Raw genomic sequence first — 18152 nt, forward strand, 5'->3', positions numbered from 1 at the left:
ATACTCAGAACATTCCTCTGGGTGCCCTCAGTGTCATCTATAACATCTTTACCACTTTGTCTGTGGAGCAGCTCCAGGGTTTATACCCTAAGACATAAAAAATTTGAATTTCAGCACTCTAGCTTTTGGATTTGAGAGGCATTTATTCATGTTTCTAATATTTTTGGACTGTCCTAGACCATGAGAAAAACATGTATTAATTTTGAAAATGGGCGCAGTTCCCCTTTAAGTTGATCATACACATCATTACACACACTGGTGCAGTGATCAGCTAATTAAAAGGTGAAGTACCTCCAGTCATAACATAATGATAAACAAAAAGAAGCTATTTATGAGCCATGTGCACGCTATCCCAGACATAAACCCTCATACATCTAAAAATTGGGCACACAAGCTACCTAAAAGTGCCATATCTGCCTTTAAACTCTGCCCCGAAAATGAGAATCTGCGTCTAAAAGTGTATGCGGGGACATAAACACTTCACTATACGAGATGACACGTCTCAGGGCTCTTAAGGCACACAAAGAGTCCTTGTATGACCACTGGTACCTCGACGTCAGCGTCTCTGTTGCACTGAGCTGAGTTGGCCAGCAGCAACGTCACTCCCTGACGGCGGCATCAGAGCAGCACGAGCGGCCATCCGCGCAGCAGCGACTCGCTCCGGAACTCGGCGGAGGGAGACAGCGTTGGACAGCGGCTCTGTGCTCTGGGACTGACTAGACGGCGACTTTGTGCTTCTGTAGCTCAGGTAAACCACGAAGTCGCTTATGGTGGAGACGCTTTTGTTCATTTCAAGGTGAGTTTTGTGTGTTTTTTTATTTAGGCAATTCGCTATAAGGAACAGCGTGGGTACCAAACGTTGCGAGTACAATGACTAGCAAGCTGCCTGCACTGTAGCGGTTGTCCTGTAGCCATAAACTGTGTGTTGCTATGGTACTGCCAGGCAACGTCCCACCTGCTGCTGCCGCGACTATATGTTTCTGCCCTCCTGTCAGCCTAAACAAAGATGAATATATGGAAACAAAGCACTCTTTTGTATGTTTTAATTCAGCCATTCATTTGTTATGAATTTAAGTGTATGTGCGTATGTGTTTTAATTGTGCTGCTTTCTTCTAGTCAACTGTTTTCATTAGACTATGATGGATCATTTTTTAGACTTCAGTTACAGTTGTTTAAATTCCAAGCAGTTTAGTAATACCTTCTGCACTTAACCAACACTCCACATTGTGCCTAGTCTGTGGGCTATATTCAGCAGCTGTAGCAGACAGTAGAAAGGTCGCTGCCTGTTTTTGAGTATTTTTCCAGTCAAGTGCTCATGTGTCTGTGGCTCTAGGTGACAGCACAGTCCATTTCCACTAGAACACAGCGAATGCTTGGCATTGCCTTTGTAACGGCTGTCTGTTTATTTTCATAGTGTCTAAGTAACACCCAGGACCACAAGGCTTGAGCAAACACAAGATGGTGATTACCAGCGTGGCATCCCTCAGAAGGACATCGCTGGCCATGGACACGGAGAGCAGATGTTTGCAGTGAAGGTGCCTAGTGCATACAGTAGCTTCCCATTCTGTGGCTCATACACAGCTGCTGTGGTTAGGCATCAGTGCATGCCAACGCGAGGCCCGTGATACAAAGAAATTCCATTATCCCTCATCTCCTGTCTGCTGTGACAGAGAGGAGGAAATCACCATACCATGCTGTCGTGAGTCCAGGAAGGAGGGAGAATTATGAGTCAGAATGGAGAAGAAAAGAAAACTGTCACTCTTCAAATCCGCCTCTAAGCTTGGTAGACAGCTCACACACTTATTTTAAGAGCACGACCAGATCTCTTTTCAGCCGCCATCTAGAGCTGTAGGACTATGTAGAGACCTTGCTCCTTTTTGCTTTCCATAAATTATTACTGAAACCTTTTACCTTTTCTTAAACTGTTAGGTCTGTATACATTCCAGGGATTAGAGTTAACGCTCTGAGTGAGTGCAAAGTACAGCGGGGTGCATCCAAAGGGAGCTCTGTTCATTGTGTTTTAGTTTACACACCTCCTTATCTCAGCTGTCAAGAGGGAGGATTCTTTTCTACAGTAACTTACCCAGAGCAATAGAGATAGTGGTGGGAAAGGAGGGGTGGGAGGAGTGAGAAGAACAGAGAATGACTGTGAGGGAGTGAGCGTGCTTAACCCAGCCACTGAGTGACTCTTGTATCCAAGGACGAAGGTAGCAACGCATCCAAACGCCACTCTTCGCCCACGGACTTGCTATGAAGAAATGAGGCGAACACATAGGCACTCAGCGGCGCTCATATAGACTCAACAACCTGCCCGGCCCCTCCTTCACAGGTCCCCTGGGGTTTGACTCGCCTGTCTGGAGTGCCAGGGCTGATGACTGAGCATATCATGACGGCAGCTAGAGTGAACTACACAGTACGATAGAGTAGTACTTGAATGGGAGTTTCTTTTTTTTCTCTTGAAGAAAACAAAACAAAAGTGTTTCCTGTATTTCACCGGTGTCATTGCACCTAAACTGGCCCACGTTTGTGTATGTTTTTTGGCAGAGGAGCAGACTGGAGAGGAGGTAGTAACAGGTGCTGCGTGCCAAGGTGGATTTGGAGGTGGGGAGGAGAGCTGAAGATCATGGGTAAATCAAACAGCAAGCTCAAGCCAGAGGTGGTGGAGGAACTGACAAGGAAAACCTACTGTGAGTACCTTCATGTCTGTTTCTTTTTGTTTCTCTTGAGAAACATTCTTCTCAGCTAGCCTGTATGAGAACAACAGCACATTGTTACCAAAGTAAAAGACTATACAGTATGTGATAGATAGCTAAGATTAATAATCACATTTTCCACCCACTGTGTTCCATACAGCTGTACAGTAAATAACCCTGCCTGCTAGGATGTATTGGGATTCCACATCAGTTTCTCGTTATCGACAGAACAGAGCTACAGCTAAATGTCAGCTGGGAATAAGCTCCCCGTTTGATTTAAATTTACATTTTAATGGTGTGTAGCAAATTGTGATTGGTGAAGGTCTGGCAAAAGTTGCAATCAGCAACTTTAAATCACGCTGAAGGGATTTATGAATATGGAGATGCTGAGGTTGTATCAGTCATCGAGCTGGGGGTTTTAGAGACGAGGACATGGTTTTATATGCAGGACATGGAGCCTCTGTATATTTTTATTTGAACAGAGACAGAGATAGATACAGAATATAAACGGTCAAATTAAGGCTGTGCTTTACATGCCAGAATTCTTAATGGCATTCCTGCGGAGTCTGACAGAAATGGTGGGACTGGTGGAAAAGTCAAAAACTGGAGTGAGCCTGCAACATCGCAAGTACATGTGTTGTTCCTGTTGATTTATCAGGACATTGCATATACTGCATTTGCTCTTCTCACCTTGTTCACACTCATTTATTCTTTGATGATCTCCAGCTGAACAAAAAATATTTTTTCCCCCGCCTACAGTTTTCAGTCACATTTGAGCAAAGATCACGTTCATAATTATCACAATGATGTCTCTCAGGAAGACACCGTCTTAATCATTTTCATGTTATTTCTGGAACCAGCGTTATTATTGTTATTATTTAAGCAGTACACTGTGCAGGTGTGGGTGGGAGTTGACATCCATTGGCTGCTTAATGACAGTGTTATTTGTGTAGTGGGTCTCTCTACAGCAGAACCATGGAAGGCTGTTGTGGCAGGAAATTGCTGTGGAGGAAGATTGGGCTCCGTGCTGGGCTGGGCTGTTTGCTGCTGTCCTCTACTCTCTCTCTCTCTCTTTCTCTCTTACCCTTTCGCCCTGTCTCCTTCGCTTTATCCCCTAATTGCCCTCTTTGAGCTGGGAATGGAATAGTATAATTAGGATCTTATCTGGTTAGCATCGCTGAGAGGGGTACCAAGCTTTCTCTCCCAGCATGATCATTCTCCCTTTCTCTGTTGTTGCCTGACTTGACTCTTATCATTTCTGTTTTCCTTCATCCTGTTGCCTTTTTCTCTCGCTCTCCCATGAGAAGCCTTGTCTGCCATTTTAGTCTACACTTTCCTTTGGTTCTTGACAGACTGGGGACTTAGTAAATTTCTCTGTCACTATGTGTCTTCTTGTTTCAGTGGCAGAAGAGGTAGGTTGCTTTTTTCCCCAGCAGATGCCCTCTGTGTTAACAGGCAACCGACAAGGCCAGGCCAGACATAAGGCCTGTTTAGTTCAGAAGATGTCTGTGTGCTGCTTTGCTGTAGGTTTGAAAATGCCTGCATCTTCAGAAGAAAATTACTATGACCTCGTGTTTAAAAATAAAACACTTTCTGATCAAAGACAACATTGAGCTGTGCCAAGGCCCTGGCTAGCCGGTGTTTTTCCTGCTCTTAGTGAAAACTGTGGAAAATGGCTGCAGCTTCACCTGTACTTTAAGAGAGCTTAATTCAAACCAGAAATTCTTTTCCAAGTGACTGTTCTGGCATCAAATGGAAATGCCAGCAGTCCTATTAAAATGTCTGCAGGATTTAGGCGAGGCCCATGTAACGGCACGACGATTTTGTAAGTTGTCAAAGCCATGAAGAGGCTCAAAGTGACAGAGTGCAAGCTGGATGTGTGGTAGCAGACCCTGCAGGGTCAACCAGCTGAGTGGGCCCTGCATTCTCCTGCACATGGGTCGATTGCATTATTGCCCGTTGCCTCTGACCGTCTTATGTAATAAAATGTTTTATTAAATCGAAGCCATGGTAAATTGCCTCAATTTTTGACTACATTGACTTTTGAGGCCAATTTAATGGTAGCTTGGCTTGGCTGACAGTCGTGAGATTGACCCTGACATTTATTACCCAGGAAGGGGTCACATGATGGATTCCTTGGTGAAATGCAGAGCAGAACAAATTGAAGGCAGAGATATATGCAGGCGAAGACTACCTGACCTGGCCTCTCATTGATAGCCTCTGTATGATTCTGCTCATGTGCTGCAGCAGTCACATCGTGGAATAAATATATAGACCTCATGGTCAAGTGTTGAATATATTTGTCATGGATATTTTTTTCCTAACCAGTGCAGTATGAGGGCATTGGACATTTTGATAATTTAATTCCTTACTGTTGTGACAGGTAAATGTCTAGGTTTGAAACTTGCTTTCTTTCTCTGGTTGTATGTCTTTGCACTAACTATGACTATGAGTGGCTCAAGGTTAAATATTACAGTAGAAGAAATGATTGACTAACCGACTAGCTGTTTGTGTCATTTATAAGGCTGCTGCTTTGCCCCAGGCCCAACAGAAGTGGTACAGTAGTAGACATCCTCAGACTTACAGTGGCATGAATGCAGAAAGTCTCTCTCAAAGGACCACCTGGTTAAACTAATGCTATTGATTTCCAGCCTTTGTTTTCATTAGCAAGCCAAAGGGCCGAGAGGCTGAAAATTGCTGTGGTTACTTGAGAGAAAGTAAAGAGACGAGGGAGAGCCATGAGGGATTGGTTGATTAGATACTGGCAGATAATGGTGTTTGTGTGTGGGCATGATAACACATCCTGCCTCCTGAACTGTTCTCTTTCTTAAATCTGTGGCTGACCTTCATTCCCTCAGCCTTGCTTGTCTTTTTGTGGCTCCCTGGAGTGTACTCCCACTTGTCGTCTACTATCCTGGCCAGCAGAAATTATTATTCATCTCCTCTGATAGTATGCTAGAGTGGATTCATACAACACTCAACGAAACATGGCTATTTTCCAATAATTGCATGTTGACACCGTGGAGTAGTTTTGGTAAAGTCAGACGATGTGTGAAAGGACTGGGCCAAGATGATTAACGATGCCACTACTTGGCTCTTCTGTTGTATCTAACAGCAAGCTACTCTTTTTCTAGGACAACCAAAGTTTTCCTCTAAGCTAATGTCACTCTTTGTTTCTCTTACAGTTACAGAGAAAGAGGTGCAGCAGTGGTAAGTGTGCATTAATTTTTAATGAGATTTTTCTTCCATTCCTGATGTGGCTAGTCATATATTAGCAATTGTGTTTTTACTGGCAAAGCTCACAGGAGTAAGGGGGAGATCTTATCTTGACCCACTTGCAAAACCCACTGGTATATATTTTGCCCAGGATTTGGTTTCTTGAATCCATGGATAGTGTATTTACATTTGGTTTGATAGCTGATTTGAAGCCATCTCCCTCACTCTACCCTGAAGACAGATGAGTTCTGAAAATAGAATGACTTTGAAGCCTTACTGAGACTGAATGACTTTGAAGGCTGATAACACCGATACAAAACATTTCCATGATGCATTCCTCAACAACCTTTTTGCTCCATTTGCAAACAGGATGTTTGGTAACAGAAGAACCTGAGGTCATGAGGTTTCACTTTCGACCGCTTAATCATTACATAGTCACTGAGCCTCCACAAGGTTGTTGATTAGTAATCCTCTCTGTATGCATATGAATATATATATATTTATACAGAGAGATACCTCAGGCCCTAAGTCACAGAACTGTGGTGAGAGTGATCATTACTGTTAAGGTGTGAATTTCTGAATGTTTGTCTGAAGGCACAGTTCGACAGCTGCTGGCACATGGATAAGAGACAATATATCTTCATTTACAGAGATGATTCAAGCATGAGCGCAGTCATTGCTTTTGTTTGCTGCATGCCACTCTTGGGCTATTGTTTCCTTGGAAATGAAAAACAAAGCGTGGCGTATATCAGAAGAGTGAGCACTGTAATAAAGTGATCACTCCATGTTCACACTTCAGTTCTCCTGCTTTGGTTTTGCATTTCACGACCTAATTCTGCATGCATGAGAAGAGTTCTGCCTCCTAGACACTGTTCATGTCCCCTGTTGGGGGGTTTACAGGGGGTTTACTGTTGGGGGGAGGCAGGGCACATTCACAGCAGCAGCATCATTGGATATCACTGGGCATTGACAGGTCAAGAGCCTCCGAGCGGGCTTGTCTCTTGGGCTGACGGAGTGCACTGGGGCGGAATACCCCCCACCCCCCTTAAACTTCCAACCCCCCCGGCTGTGCAGCCAGCTAGCTCACCATCACTCTCACTGTTTTTCACAGCAAAGTTTGCATGAGTCCTCACTTGAAGATCAGCAGCAATCAACACGGCTGAGTGTGAGGGATGAGAGGGAATTTTACCAGGGGAAATGCCAGATGGCGTGTAATTAGAGCACAGGCACAGACATAGAAGAATAAGCGGGGTTAGATAAATGCCTGTGTTGTGCATTAAATTTGTTCCCCTTCCTAATTCTCCTCTAAGGGAACATCATTAGTATGCTAGAGGCTCACCTGAAATCAATAACAAAATGCCATAGCTCAGTGATGTTCCTGCCAGCTAGGCAGGGGCAAGAAAGACATCCTGCACAACTCTTTAGCAAACCACCACGGTAGATGCCAAGGAGCAGGAACCAGTGCCAGTAATAAATACTTAATTTTCATGCTGGCCCCCTAGTGTGGTCGGATGCACAATGTCACGTCTGCTGTGTCCCTGCAAGCACAGTGCGTAGTTGTACTGTTACACTACTTCAAGTACAGTCTGACTGTGTGTGTATGGGGGTGTATGTGTGTGTGTCTTAGTGTCACCAAGTCAGATTTCGTGTACATGATGTGTACTTGGCAAAAATAGGCAATTCTGATTATGAAGCTGACGTTGGGCAAACATGTTTACACTGGTACAGTCATTGCCTTTTTTACTCTACCCATGTACTGTAGATATGTCTTCTGCTCACATAAATCAACTGGTAGTATATTAAGTATGATAGTAGCCTTAGATATGCATTACTGTATGCCTGATGAAGCTAATAATTGTGGCTGGCCGAAGAGGGAAAATAAGCATTTGATCATTTAAAACTGAAAGTGCAGATTGAAGAATTTAAGCCCGACTAATATTGACATTGGTACTTCAGAGGGTAAAAATCCAACATCTATATATCGGCTGATGTTTTTTAACAAAATTTTACCAAACAGTTAGGATACGAATCCTTTTAATTTGGTTATTGAAAATGAAAAAAATGGTGCTGTATTTGCATTGTGGGTAATGTAGGTGCCAGGTTTTAAGAAGGAAGAAGAACGTGTGGAATAAACAAGACAATATCTCTGATCTTGATGCATTTAAAAAAAAGTCTCCATGAGTCTGACAGTATTATAGAAGTGCAAGGCTAACATGATGGAGTGCTCTTATAAATCACTGCTTCTTTTTCATTTGCAGTAAGTCCTCAAGGAGCTCAAAAATTGTAATAATCAGTCACAGAAAAGAAATTTTCAGGCACTCTCAGGCAACAGTCTACTGTATATTTAAGGTGTACTTCAGTGATTTAGTATTGCATTATAAAGTTGAGTGACTCATAAGAAACAAATTAAAAAAGCAGTCAAAATCAAAGGAGCAGAGGCCAAGATATCTTCTTTTTTGTTTTTAGCCCTTACATTTTTTATATACACATATATATATATATATATATATATATATGTGTGTACTTTATTAATCCCCAAGGGGGAAATTCAATTTACCATAATGTAACTCAAGAGCATCTGTCATAGACCTAAATGCACACTTATTTCAAATGCCATATCTCCAGTTTGTAACATAGGGTTTACATTTTTGTTCATTTTGTTTTTGCCAAGATAACTGTGATGATGTCATCAGGGTTATTTTTAGACTGTGGAAAGTTTCTTCAAAGCCACAGAAGAAATGTTTTCAAAGGGAGTAGTACTCCTCATGCCAAACTGAATTTCACATGTAAAATTGGTTAGGTAGGTATTTGGTTTTCAATTTTCAGATTCTGATGTTTTGAGTAAAGACTATAAAACCTATAAATAAATATAAATCGTAAATCCTTACTTTGTTAATATGCTGCTTTTGCACTGCTGTTTGACAGCGCTCTGTCAGGTGTTGTCTCGGATTTGGAGCCTATTATTATAAGCATTTATGTAGGTCTATAATTTATCCATGATAAGAAAAATTGTCATAACCTGTTATTATGTCACAAACAGTGTATAGATAGGACTTTGTTCAAACAAACCCCTTGGCATTACAAACATGCAAAAAGCACACCAAGACTTTTGGGAAATATTTATTATTAACAAAAAACAATACAAACAACAATACTGTAGATAGTAGGTGATTTGATGGGGGATGCCAATGCCCCTTCGTAGCAAACTGACCAAAATGTATCCCTCTTGTTAACCTGCCATCACTCTCCGTCCCCTGGGTCCCCTCCCAGATGTCGTCCTATCCAGAACTATAACTGATAAATTATTGAGGATTGTTAAAGTTTGAAGGAGTGTTTCTATTTTAATCAGTGCAGCATTTTAAGCCTGGGTTTAGTGACCAGGAAACTCAGACTGTGAGACGTGATGCTACTCAGCCAATCAAATTTGTGCCTTCGAATAAGCCTTGCAACTCAAGTGAGATGCAGACATTGGAGAGATAAGATGAGTCAGAGACATTAGAGAGATACAGAAGAAGTAATTTCACATTGCATGTTCTAAAGAGAGAAAAGTAAACAGCAAAAACAGAGCTTATAACCAAGATTGGACAGACTCTTACATGTTCATTCTTCCCACGAGCAGATCAAAACCAGTATGCCTCATCATATGTTCCCAGACCTTGGCGGTTTATAAAAGCAGCGATGTGACGTGCCACTACGAGACAAAGCACCGAGCTTCTTTTTAGCAAACATACCCACTCAAGCCTGAACTAAGGGCACAGTAAATAAAATATTTTAAATGGCGCTGAATCACTGAATCATTTGTCCAACAAATGATTCAGTGATTGGAAATGAATGTTCAGAATTAACAAATCGTCTACTAACTCTGGGATAACAGAATGCTTAACAGGTTGTAGCACTGTGCTGTCAATCTCACCTGTAATATAGAAATGTCTTGACTGAGTCCCTCCCAACTGAAGCTTCGAATACTCGCTGCCGAATACTACCGAAGGTCTGGAGTCAAAAAAAATGGTGCTCAGGTCACCCCCAACAATTGGTAGAGTGCCCTTTTAAAAGCCCTTATTTAATCAAGCATAATAACGGTTTAAAGTGCAGACTTGTTTTGACCTCACACAGTCTTAATCAGAGCTCTTGGACCACATTTATGTTCTCTGTGATACTAATTGATTTTTATGTATTAATTTAGCCTTCTGTCATAACGATGCTGGATATAGGAAAGGTTTTTCCAGCTATTATTAATGTCAACAAGTTGAGTATTGGAGTGCAAATTAAATTTTACTTTGTCAGTCTTAAACTAAAATTGGCTGTTTGACCCACCTGAAGTGTCGCCACTTATTATAAACCTTATATTGTTGTGGATTTTAAGATTCTGTTTCATGACAGCTGTTGTTCACTGTGGCTGAACCTGTGACACAACTTATTTGAATATTTTATAGATGCACTGTTGTATTTTTGCATTGAATAGTGTATACTGTACACACAGTACACACAGTACACACTATGCTGTACAGTGTGTTACAGTACCATTCAGCTTTTTGTGTTGGTTGCTGAATATAATTTTCCATAGTCACACATTAAAAATGACTTAAGAATTCAGGTGAAATGGGTCAGCTTTGGATTATGATATGCATTGTGCGCCCTGCACTTTGAATACCAATTAGATTGTATTATGCATTATAGCGAGCGAGGCTTTCATTTCCCTGCATATCTCCACATGATTCAAATGTGAGAATTACATGCTTCTGCTCTCTTCTCGCCTCTCTTCTTGCTGAACTTTTTCTCAGCTGCTCCTCAAAGCGCCTCTCCATCTCTGTGACTGTATGGAGCTGGCTTCATTATCTCCAATGCAGATTAAAAGTAAAGAGTTTAAGAGGAGCGAGGAGCCAGTGTGGAAAAGATCTGTCCTGGCCTTCATTCTTCATCAGAGCACACTCTCTCTCTCTCTGGCCGTAATTACAGCCCCAGACTTGCTCTGAATCAGAGACGAACGTGCAGTGCTCCCTTGTGTGAATGTGCGTCATTTTTGCTGTTGATCAAGAGCAAAAGCTTTTTGCGATGCTTTTTATAAAAAGAGTGCTATTATTTCCCTGCTTTTCCCTTCCTTCTCTTACTTTTCATCTAGTATTTATTTTTGTAAAGGCTAAAACTCTCTTCCTCGCTCCCTGACCTGTTACAGTCTAGTTAGACTTTAAGGCTGCTGTGTTCCTTTATGAAGATGTACAAGGAAACTGCGCACCTCTGAGTGACTGCGTTTGAAATTGCCTATGAGATGCTTCTATATTTAGGTTAATAGAGATATTAAGGCGCTCTCTAGATATGTCATTTCCAGGGGGCAAGAGGAAGCTCTCAGACTTATCTATCAGCCATGCATATTATCAAAAGAGGACTAGAGAGTAATTTGATTAGAGTTAACCACTCTGGGCTCGCTATTGGATTAGGGCGATCGTCTTATCTGTGAATGAGACAAATAGCTTTGCACTTTACCTTTTTGATCTAGCGCATTCTTTCAAGCTGAATCAGTAATGACTGCTGTAAAGGTGAGGAGGTGACTTCAGTCTGCCATCATTGTTGCCCACTTTTATCTTGATTATGTATTCTCAGTGCATTATAAATTATATTTTCAACACTTTAAGTGGTGTCTATCTGTGCTTTATTTTTCAGGTACAAAGGCTTCATCAAAGATTGTCCAAGCGGGCAGCTGGACGCTGTGGGCTTTCAGAAGATATACAAACAGTTCTTTCCTTTTGGAGATCCCACAAAGTTTGCCTCCTTCGTCTTCAATGTATTTGATGAAAATAAGGTCTGTAATCAATTTAATATATTTTGTGGTCCTATTACAAGGGAGAAAAATATATTCAACCACCTTTGGTACCATAAATTGACAGTGGCTGTTTGTCCAGGGTTGCTGCTAGATAAGGAACGTTATGTTAAAGGGGACCTGTCATGCTCATTTTCAGGTTCATTCTTGTATGTAAGGTTTTTACTAGAACATGTTTACATGCTTTAATGTTCAAAAAACACTTTATTTTCCTCATACTGTCTGTGCTGGAACACCTGTATTCACTTTCGGTCCAAGATGGCTTCGTACAGCACCTGTCTTTAAGTCCGCCTCCTGAAAAGCCCATTCTGCTCTGATTGGTCAGCTTTTCCAGTACTTTCATATCTACCCTCTCTGCACCGTCATCACAGCTTGGGAATGACTGTAACAGAGAATAGTGGCAGTTTGTTACTGTGAAAAATCACTAATAAAAAGCTTTTAAACATAATCAGACATGTTCCAATAGGAATATGATCTAAAATCTGGGAGAAGTTAACAACATCAGCAACCAAGATTACATGTTTCACTGATGATAACATGTAGCTTCATATAGCAGTGTAGGCTTTGTAATAGAAACACTTGCAGTAGTGTTCCCAGAGCAGATGACTATATAAAGAAAACCAGCACACTATGACGTGATACTGTAGCCAGAGTAAAGTACAGTACAGTTGGAGTGTTCAGAACAGTAGATCACTGTGGATCAGTTCTACATGCATTTACATCATTATTTGAAACCTTGGCCATGTTTAATATGAACATCCTATATTGTCACGCTATATAAGACACAAAATACAGAAAAGCATAATAGGTCCCCTTTCAAAGCGACAGTGTCTGAGGATAGAGCTTATCTAAAGGCCCTTCCTTGAGCCAGAGGTTGCACAGAATAAAAGGGCAACACGGTATAAAAATCCTTCCATTTTGAGGCTTTTATTATTCCAGAGCCCTGTTTGCTTTTTTTGAAAACTAAAAGCTGTCAGTAAAAGGTTTAAGGACATGTTGGCCATATTTTTATTTATTTTTGATAACTGTAAGGTTAGTATGAATAGAATCCTATTATATTTTGCATGCATTGGACATTCACATCAGAACACTGCATACATAATGTTCTGCTCTGACATTGTCAACATCATAAATGATTCTATCCTTTAATAAAAATGCATAAACAGAGAGCTGAGGATGAGTCACAGCATCAGTAGTAACACATAATTGTAAGCCTTAGTTTTGTGCCAGAAATCAATTTCCAAGAGTGGATGCCAATTTATTATTCACAAGGTGTATATGCATATATTTTCTGGAATGAAACTCCTTCCCTGTTATGTGGGCGCATCCACTAAGGATTTGAGGATATGGTGAGAATGCACATTTTAACAAGGCCAAAGTGTTACATGCAACATTTGTCTGGAGCAATTCATCTGATCGCAGATGTAGATTATTCAAATAGTGTTTAGGAAGACAAACTGTAGCAGAACAGTTCCTGGGATATTGGCGAGCCCCTGGAGGTTTATTGACTCCAGTTAAGAGGCTTTGTGTCACAAGGATCAGACAGCCCCTCGGTCTGATGTTTATCTGTGACCTTCATTAGCGTTCGGCACCCCTTAGTTAGAGAATGCATTGATCTTAACAGTATTTATGACTTATGCAATCAGCAACGCATGGCTTCAGCATTGTCTGGCTGGTCAGATGTCTGGTAGAGATAAAGTGAGCTGACCCCAGGGCCATGAAGAGTGCTTGGCAGTTTTATAAGAGTAAAGCTACAGGTAGGCAGCTGTTAGAGCAGAATGCTCTTTTTTTGATGCAACACAATCCTTGGGTATCCAGTGAGAATATGAATTGACCAAAGCCTGAAGGCACCACTGCCAAGATGTTGATTTATATGCATTGCTTGTTGTCCACAAGCTGTTGTTTTCACTGTAGTGAATGGCGTGTTTTTTATGCAGCGCCTTTTAATCGTTTAATTTGAGTAAGTCTCACGCAGTTGCTTGAGGCTGGAGGTCATAACTTGATGAGTCGGTCTGAATTAGCGGCATTTGAGCCACTTTGTGCTTCGTTTTACATTTGATTACTATCCACTTTAGCAGATGTCTCTCTGCAATGCACAAAGTGAAGCCTCAAAGAAGAATGCTAAAGGCCACCATTTTTGGAGGGTAATTGGAAATTTTGAGCTTCTGTGGTAAGGTTCAGTGCATGGGATTGTAACAAAGCCTAGTGTCAGAACATTTTCTACCTTGTCGAACAGAATTATCTGCCATGCCCATACATGATGCGGAATCCTTAGAAAAATGTGAAAACGTCTTCGCCCCAAATATACAGTGGTTGTTTATGTGCTGCAACTTTTAGATGAGGAGCCAGTCGCATCCATCTTCCTAATGACCACAGGTGACATATTTCAGCCTCAGGAGAGAGCCAGGTGCAGGGCAAAAAATAGCAGCTGACTTGGAGCAAACGGCTGGCCCGGTTTTCAACAGAATACAGCAAGGACATCATGAAAGAACAGCAAGGAGCTCATGAAAGTACAGCTACAGCAAGTGTGAAGCAAGATGCTCATCTTGTCTCCGGGCCATTTCCTCTCCCCCATTCTCCCTCCCCCCCTCTCTCTGCCTTTTGTTACTCTGTAGGATGGACGCATCGAGTTCTCTGAGTTCATCCAGGCCTTGTCAGTGACTTCCCGGGGGACTCTGGATGAGAAGTTGAGATGTAAGAGGATGCACCCTCTCCTGTTTTTTGACATTTAAATGACAGGATTTAGGACTGACTGATATGCATTGCATATGAAAGGGGACTGCTGGGTTCCGAAAGAACAGTAAATAAAACATTATTAGCAAGATACAGCAGGGGTATGCAACCTGGGGGTCATGACCCAACATGTTGACAAGCTTTTTTGATATAACACTAAAACACAAATATAACACTCAAGAAAACTTGCAACTTTAGGTGTAATCAAAAGTTTTAAAGCTGAAACAAAGTGTCGTCATTATTTATATGCAGAATGACTACAGTCATCGTGAAAGGCTGCTGCCAGTCTGTACCCAGCAATTACCACTTCTAAAGAAATGAAACACTGTGTGCTTTGTAATCCATGAAAAATATATAGTCTTAATCTCTTATTTTACATAATGAAGTCACAGTAGCTTTTCAGTCTTTCCTTTCAAAATTTACTTCAACATCTTTTTTCATACAGGGGCTTTTAAATTATATGACCTTGACAATGATGGCTACATCACCCGAGATGAGATGTTAAACATCGTAGATGCCATATATCAGATGGTGGTAAGTTTTACCAGGAATCACACATAAACATCTGAATTGTTTGAGTGGCAGAGACTGTAATGATTTAATATCTCAGGGGAACACTGTGGAGCTGCCAGAGGAAGAAAACACACCAGAAAAGCGAGTGGACCGTATTTTTGCAATGATGGACAAGGTTAGTATTTTAATATCAAAATAATATCAAAAGACTTCAGTAATGAAAGATAATGCGCTAGCTTCTGTGCCATTTGCTATTTGCTGTTACTTTCTGCAGTTTAATGTCAAACTTTGCCTGACACTGATACAAGTGTAGTAATGATTATAAGTTTAATAAAGGAACTGAATCTGCCTTTGTTGCCACCCTCAGGGCTTTGACATGGACACTGTTAAGTTTAGAGCTGTAAGCTGTAGCCACCACAGCGTCACTAACACCGCCTGCGGTCTATAAACATCATATATAGTCTCCTCTGCCACTAGCCCTCGGTGCTAATGCCCTCAGCCCCAAGAATCTACTCAGCTTCAGTGAAAGCTGAGACGCAGCCTGCATGGGTGTGTTTGTCAGCCCACTACTGCCAAGATCAGCCCATTGGACTGGCTGTGCAGCACAGCAGCACTTAGTGATTTGTATTGGCAGAGTGGCTACCATCCAAGTGCACTGAAGCAAAGATCAGTCCAACAGCATAGAACAGGAGTAACATGATTTAGCTTAAGAGGCTGTTTTGCCCCCTGCTGGTAACACCGTGTTAAAGCATTGAAAGACTTGAGTTTCATTTTGTCTCATGTTCCTCTTCCAGAACGCAGACGGGAAGCTGACTCTGCAGGAGTTTCAGGAGGGTTCAAAGGCAGACCCTTCTATCGTGCAGGCATTGTCTCTTTATGATGGACTTGTGTAGCAATGTAAGGTGAGTGGGGTATTAATGAGCTAGTACCTGCATACTTCTCTGCTTGGGTGATTATCAATCTCAGGTCATGCTTCAACTCCAGGATAATACCGTCTAATTCATCAGAGCAAAGAATAAAAGCAAGGAGACTCAATCTGTGGGCTGAAACTAAAGTGAAGAAGCCACTTTCTGCTCCTAGTTTGTTCCTATGAATTATTCAAAATGGCCCACTTGTTTGCTGGCAATCAAATAGTCTTGCAGTGCTGAGTGAAGAGCGAGACAGCCCTCCGCTCTCACTGCCTAATGTAATGCACCGGCCGCTGCCAATTGTTGCCGACATCCTGCTCAGCGTTTTGTCAACTGTGAAGCGAGCTCGTGAAGACATATTTTAGTAATGCAGTCGCTCTGTTTAGTGATTTGTCTTGCATGCTCTGAGCACACCCACATTTCATGACACCACTTACTGTCATCTATTCAATGGTGATCATTCTCACAACTCCTCAGATGGATCCAGCCCAGCATACACGCGCCAAATCCAGCACCATCACACCTGCGACGGGAGGAAGCCACATTTAACTCGCTCACCCAGAAGTGGACTGCAAACTTTAGTCGCACAGCCGTATGGCATGCGTGTCGATTAGCTGTTCGTCTGCATTTTCGGATTGTAAACAAATATATCCTCTGATGTGACGGAGAAGTCAAACATGTCAGCAAAACCCTCAGTCATTTATCTGTGCTTCTACAGCTATGTGGCACCGCGTACACCCCTGAGTGTTGTGGACTGTGTACAAGCATTTCTGCAAACGCAGTGTTGTGGTTTTCCCATGGACAGTCTAAGGAACTGAACTCCCCCCTGAGATGTTCATGTGCGTCTTGTTCACATACTATAAACCGGGGGATGCACGTGAACCGCTCAGAGGAACTGTGCTGCTGCTTCACCACCACATGGAGAAACTCGAGACCCGGGAGAATCTGGAAAAATGTGTTACCTGGTGATAACGTGAACACTAACTTAAAGTTACAAAGCAGTATAGTGTATATTGTATAATGTAAATAGAACGGTAATTTATTTTCTGCTTTGCTGCGTTTATGGGAATTTCCTCATGAGTATGGAATGGAGTTTTATTTTTTATCAAAGGTGTTGACATGTATTGCACTGTATTTTTCATTATTGTGGGATTGTTGTACTCTCACATTCTGAAGTTTCCTTTTCCTGAGAGAACAGGGTTTTTATTTGACGAAGAGTGTTTGAAGGAGTTTTTTCTATGGAGTATTTTACTATGTTTGCAGTCTCTGCATCCTTTTGTGTTTTCACTTCCCCGTTCGCACTAGTGTCTAGTGTCTGCAGTGTCGCACAGCCACATCCTGAATGACATGACCAAGCAACACGGCGACTTCTCACAGCTTGCATCCAAACTGAGGCTCATTATTTCTTTTGAGAGCATCTCACTCCACCCTCAGCGCACACACAAAGCCCTGGTCATTGAGAGGCACAAACAGACATCAGTTCTGGTTGTAAAGCTTTTTGCGAGCTCCGTGGTTGCAATTGTCCACTTTGTATTTGTCCTGTGTGAGGCCAGAGCATGTGATGATGCCTTTTTTCCCATTCTTGGATTGTTTTAGTTAACAGCATTACGATGTTTTATCAGCTTCACTGATTTTCTGCCTTATGCAAATGAGAATTTACTAAATGATAAATGTCATTTACCTGTTGATTAACAGTATAAGAGCACAGAATAAAATGCATTTAAGTGGCTAACTTTTCTATCACTGCATTCTTAGTCTTTGTATTTGACATTAATGGAAAAGATGTGTTTGATTTTTTTACATACAGGATCATTTAAAGCAGCTGCTCTGTTTAATGCACAACTGGAATGACTGTTGCTTACATATGTATTTGCAAAATGTTCCTTATGATCGTTAATGAATCATGTCCCAAGACAATAATCAAAGACTTCACACACCCGACTGCATTCAATATTTGAAAAGATGATTAGTCCAGTGTTGCACTGACCTACTTCACTTTTAGGGAATAATGTCATGTTGAGTGTGTGTCATGCTTTGAAACACAGAACATGCCAACTCGCTGTGTGGTGTAAGCCTGCACTGTTTGGTTGAATAATGAACACTGAACTGCATAAAACTGTGATGTCTCTGCAGTGATTTGGTGGGGGGGTGGGGGTTAATGAGGCTCAGTGGCTTTTGTGTGGAGGCTGCTGGGTCCTGGGCCTGCTCAGACCTGCTTCCTGTTTCCTTCTCATCAAGGACAGATGCAAGTGATATCAAAAGGAGGAGGAGGTC

At 41.7% G+C, this 18152-nt stretch overlaps 1 protein-coding gene across 3 annotated transcripts; it reads left to right on the top strand.

The window, feature by feature from the left end:
* Positions 1–17994, top strand: LOC126394865 (neuronal calcium sensor 1). 3 transcript variants are annotated; one of them, XM_050051989.1, is made up of 10 exons: positions 1–796; positions 1415–1535; positions 2545–2687; positions 5879–5903; positions 11568–11706; positions 14340–14418; positions 14903–14991; positions 15068–15145; positions 15765–15872; positions 16356–17994. In XM_050051989.1, exons 3-9 carry the CDS (start codon positions 2624–2626, stop codon positions 15861–15863), a joined length of 573 nt encoding a protein of 190 aa, XP_049907946.1. In that variant the 5' UTR covers positions 1–796; positions 1415–1535; positions 2545–2623; the 3' UTR covers positions 15864–15872; positions 16356–17994. The 3 variants fall into 3 exon arrangements, with proteins under 3 accessions (XP_049907946.1, XP_049907948.1, XP_049907949.1); XM_050051991.1 differs by having other exon boundaries at positions 1–748; XM_050051992.1 differs by lacking the exons at positions 1–796; positions 1415–1535 and adding an exon at positions 1542–2413.
* The last annotated feature ends 158 nt before the right edge of the window (positions 17995–18152 follow it).

The sequence above is a fragment of the Epinephelus moara genome, chromosome 8, assembly GCF_006386435.1.
Source record: "Epinephelus moara isolate mb chromosome 8, YSFRI_EMoa_1.0, whole genome shotgun sequence".
NCBI lineage: Eukaryota > Metazoa > Chordata > Actinopteri > Perciformes > Serranidae > Epinephelus > Epinephelus moara.

Bases quoted from the DNA above. Each gene is read 5' to 3' on its own strand.
- LOC126394865 (XM_050051989.1), top strand. From the start codon at position 2,624: ATGGGTAAATCAAACAGCAAGCTCAAGCCAGAGGTGGTGGAGGAACTG. The intron at 2,688-5,878 runs GTGAGTACCTTC...TTTCTCTTACAG, and splicing joins ACTGACAAGGAAAACCTACT to TTACAGAGAAAGAGGTGCAG. The intron at 5,904-11,567 runs GTAAGTGTGCAT...TTTATTTTTCAG, and splicing joins GAGAAAGAGGTGCAGCAGTG to GTACAAAGGCTTCATCAAAG.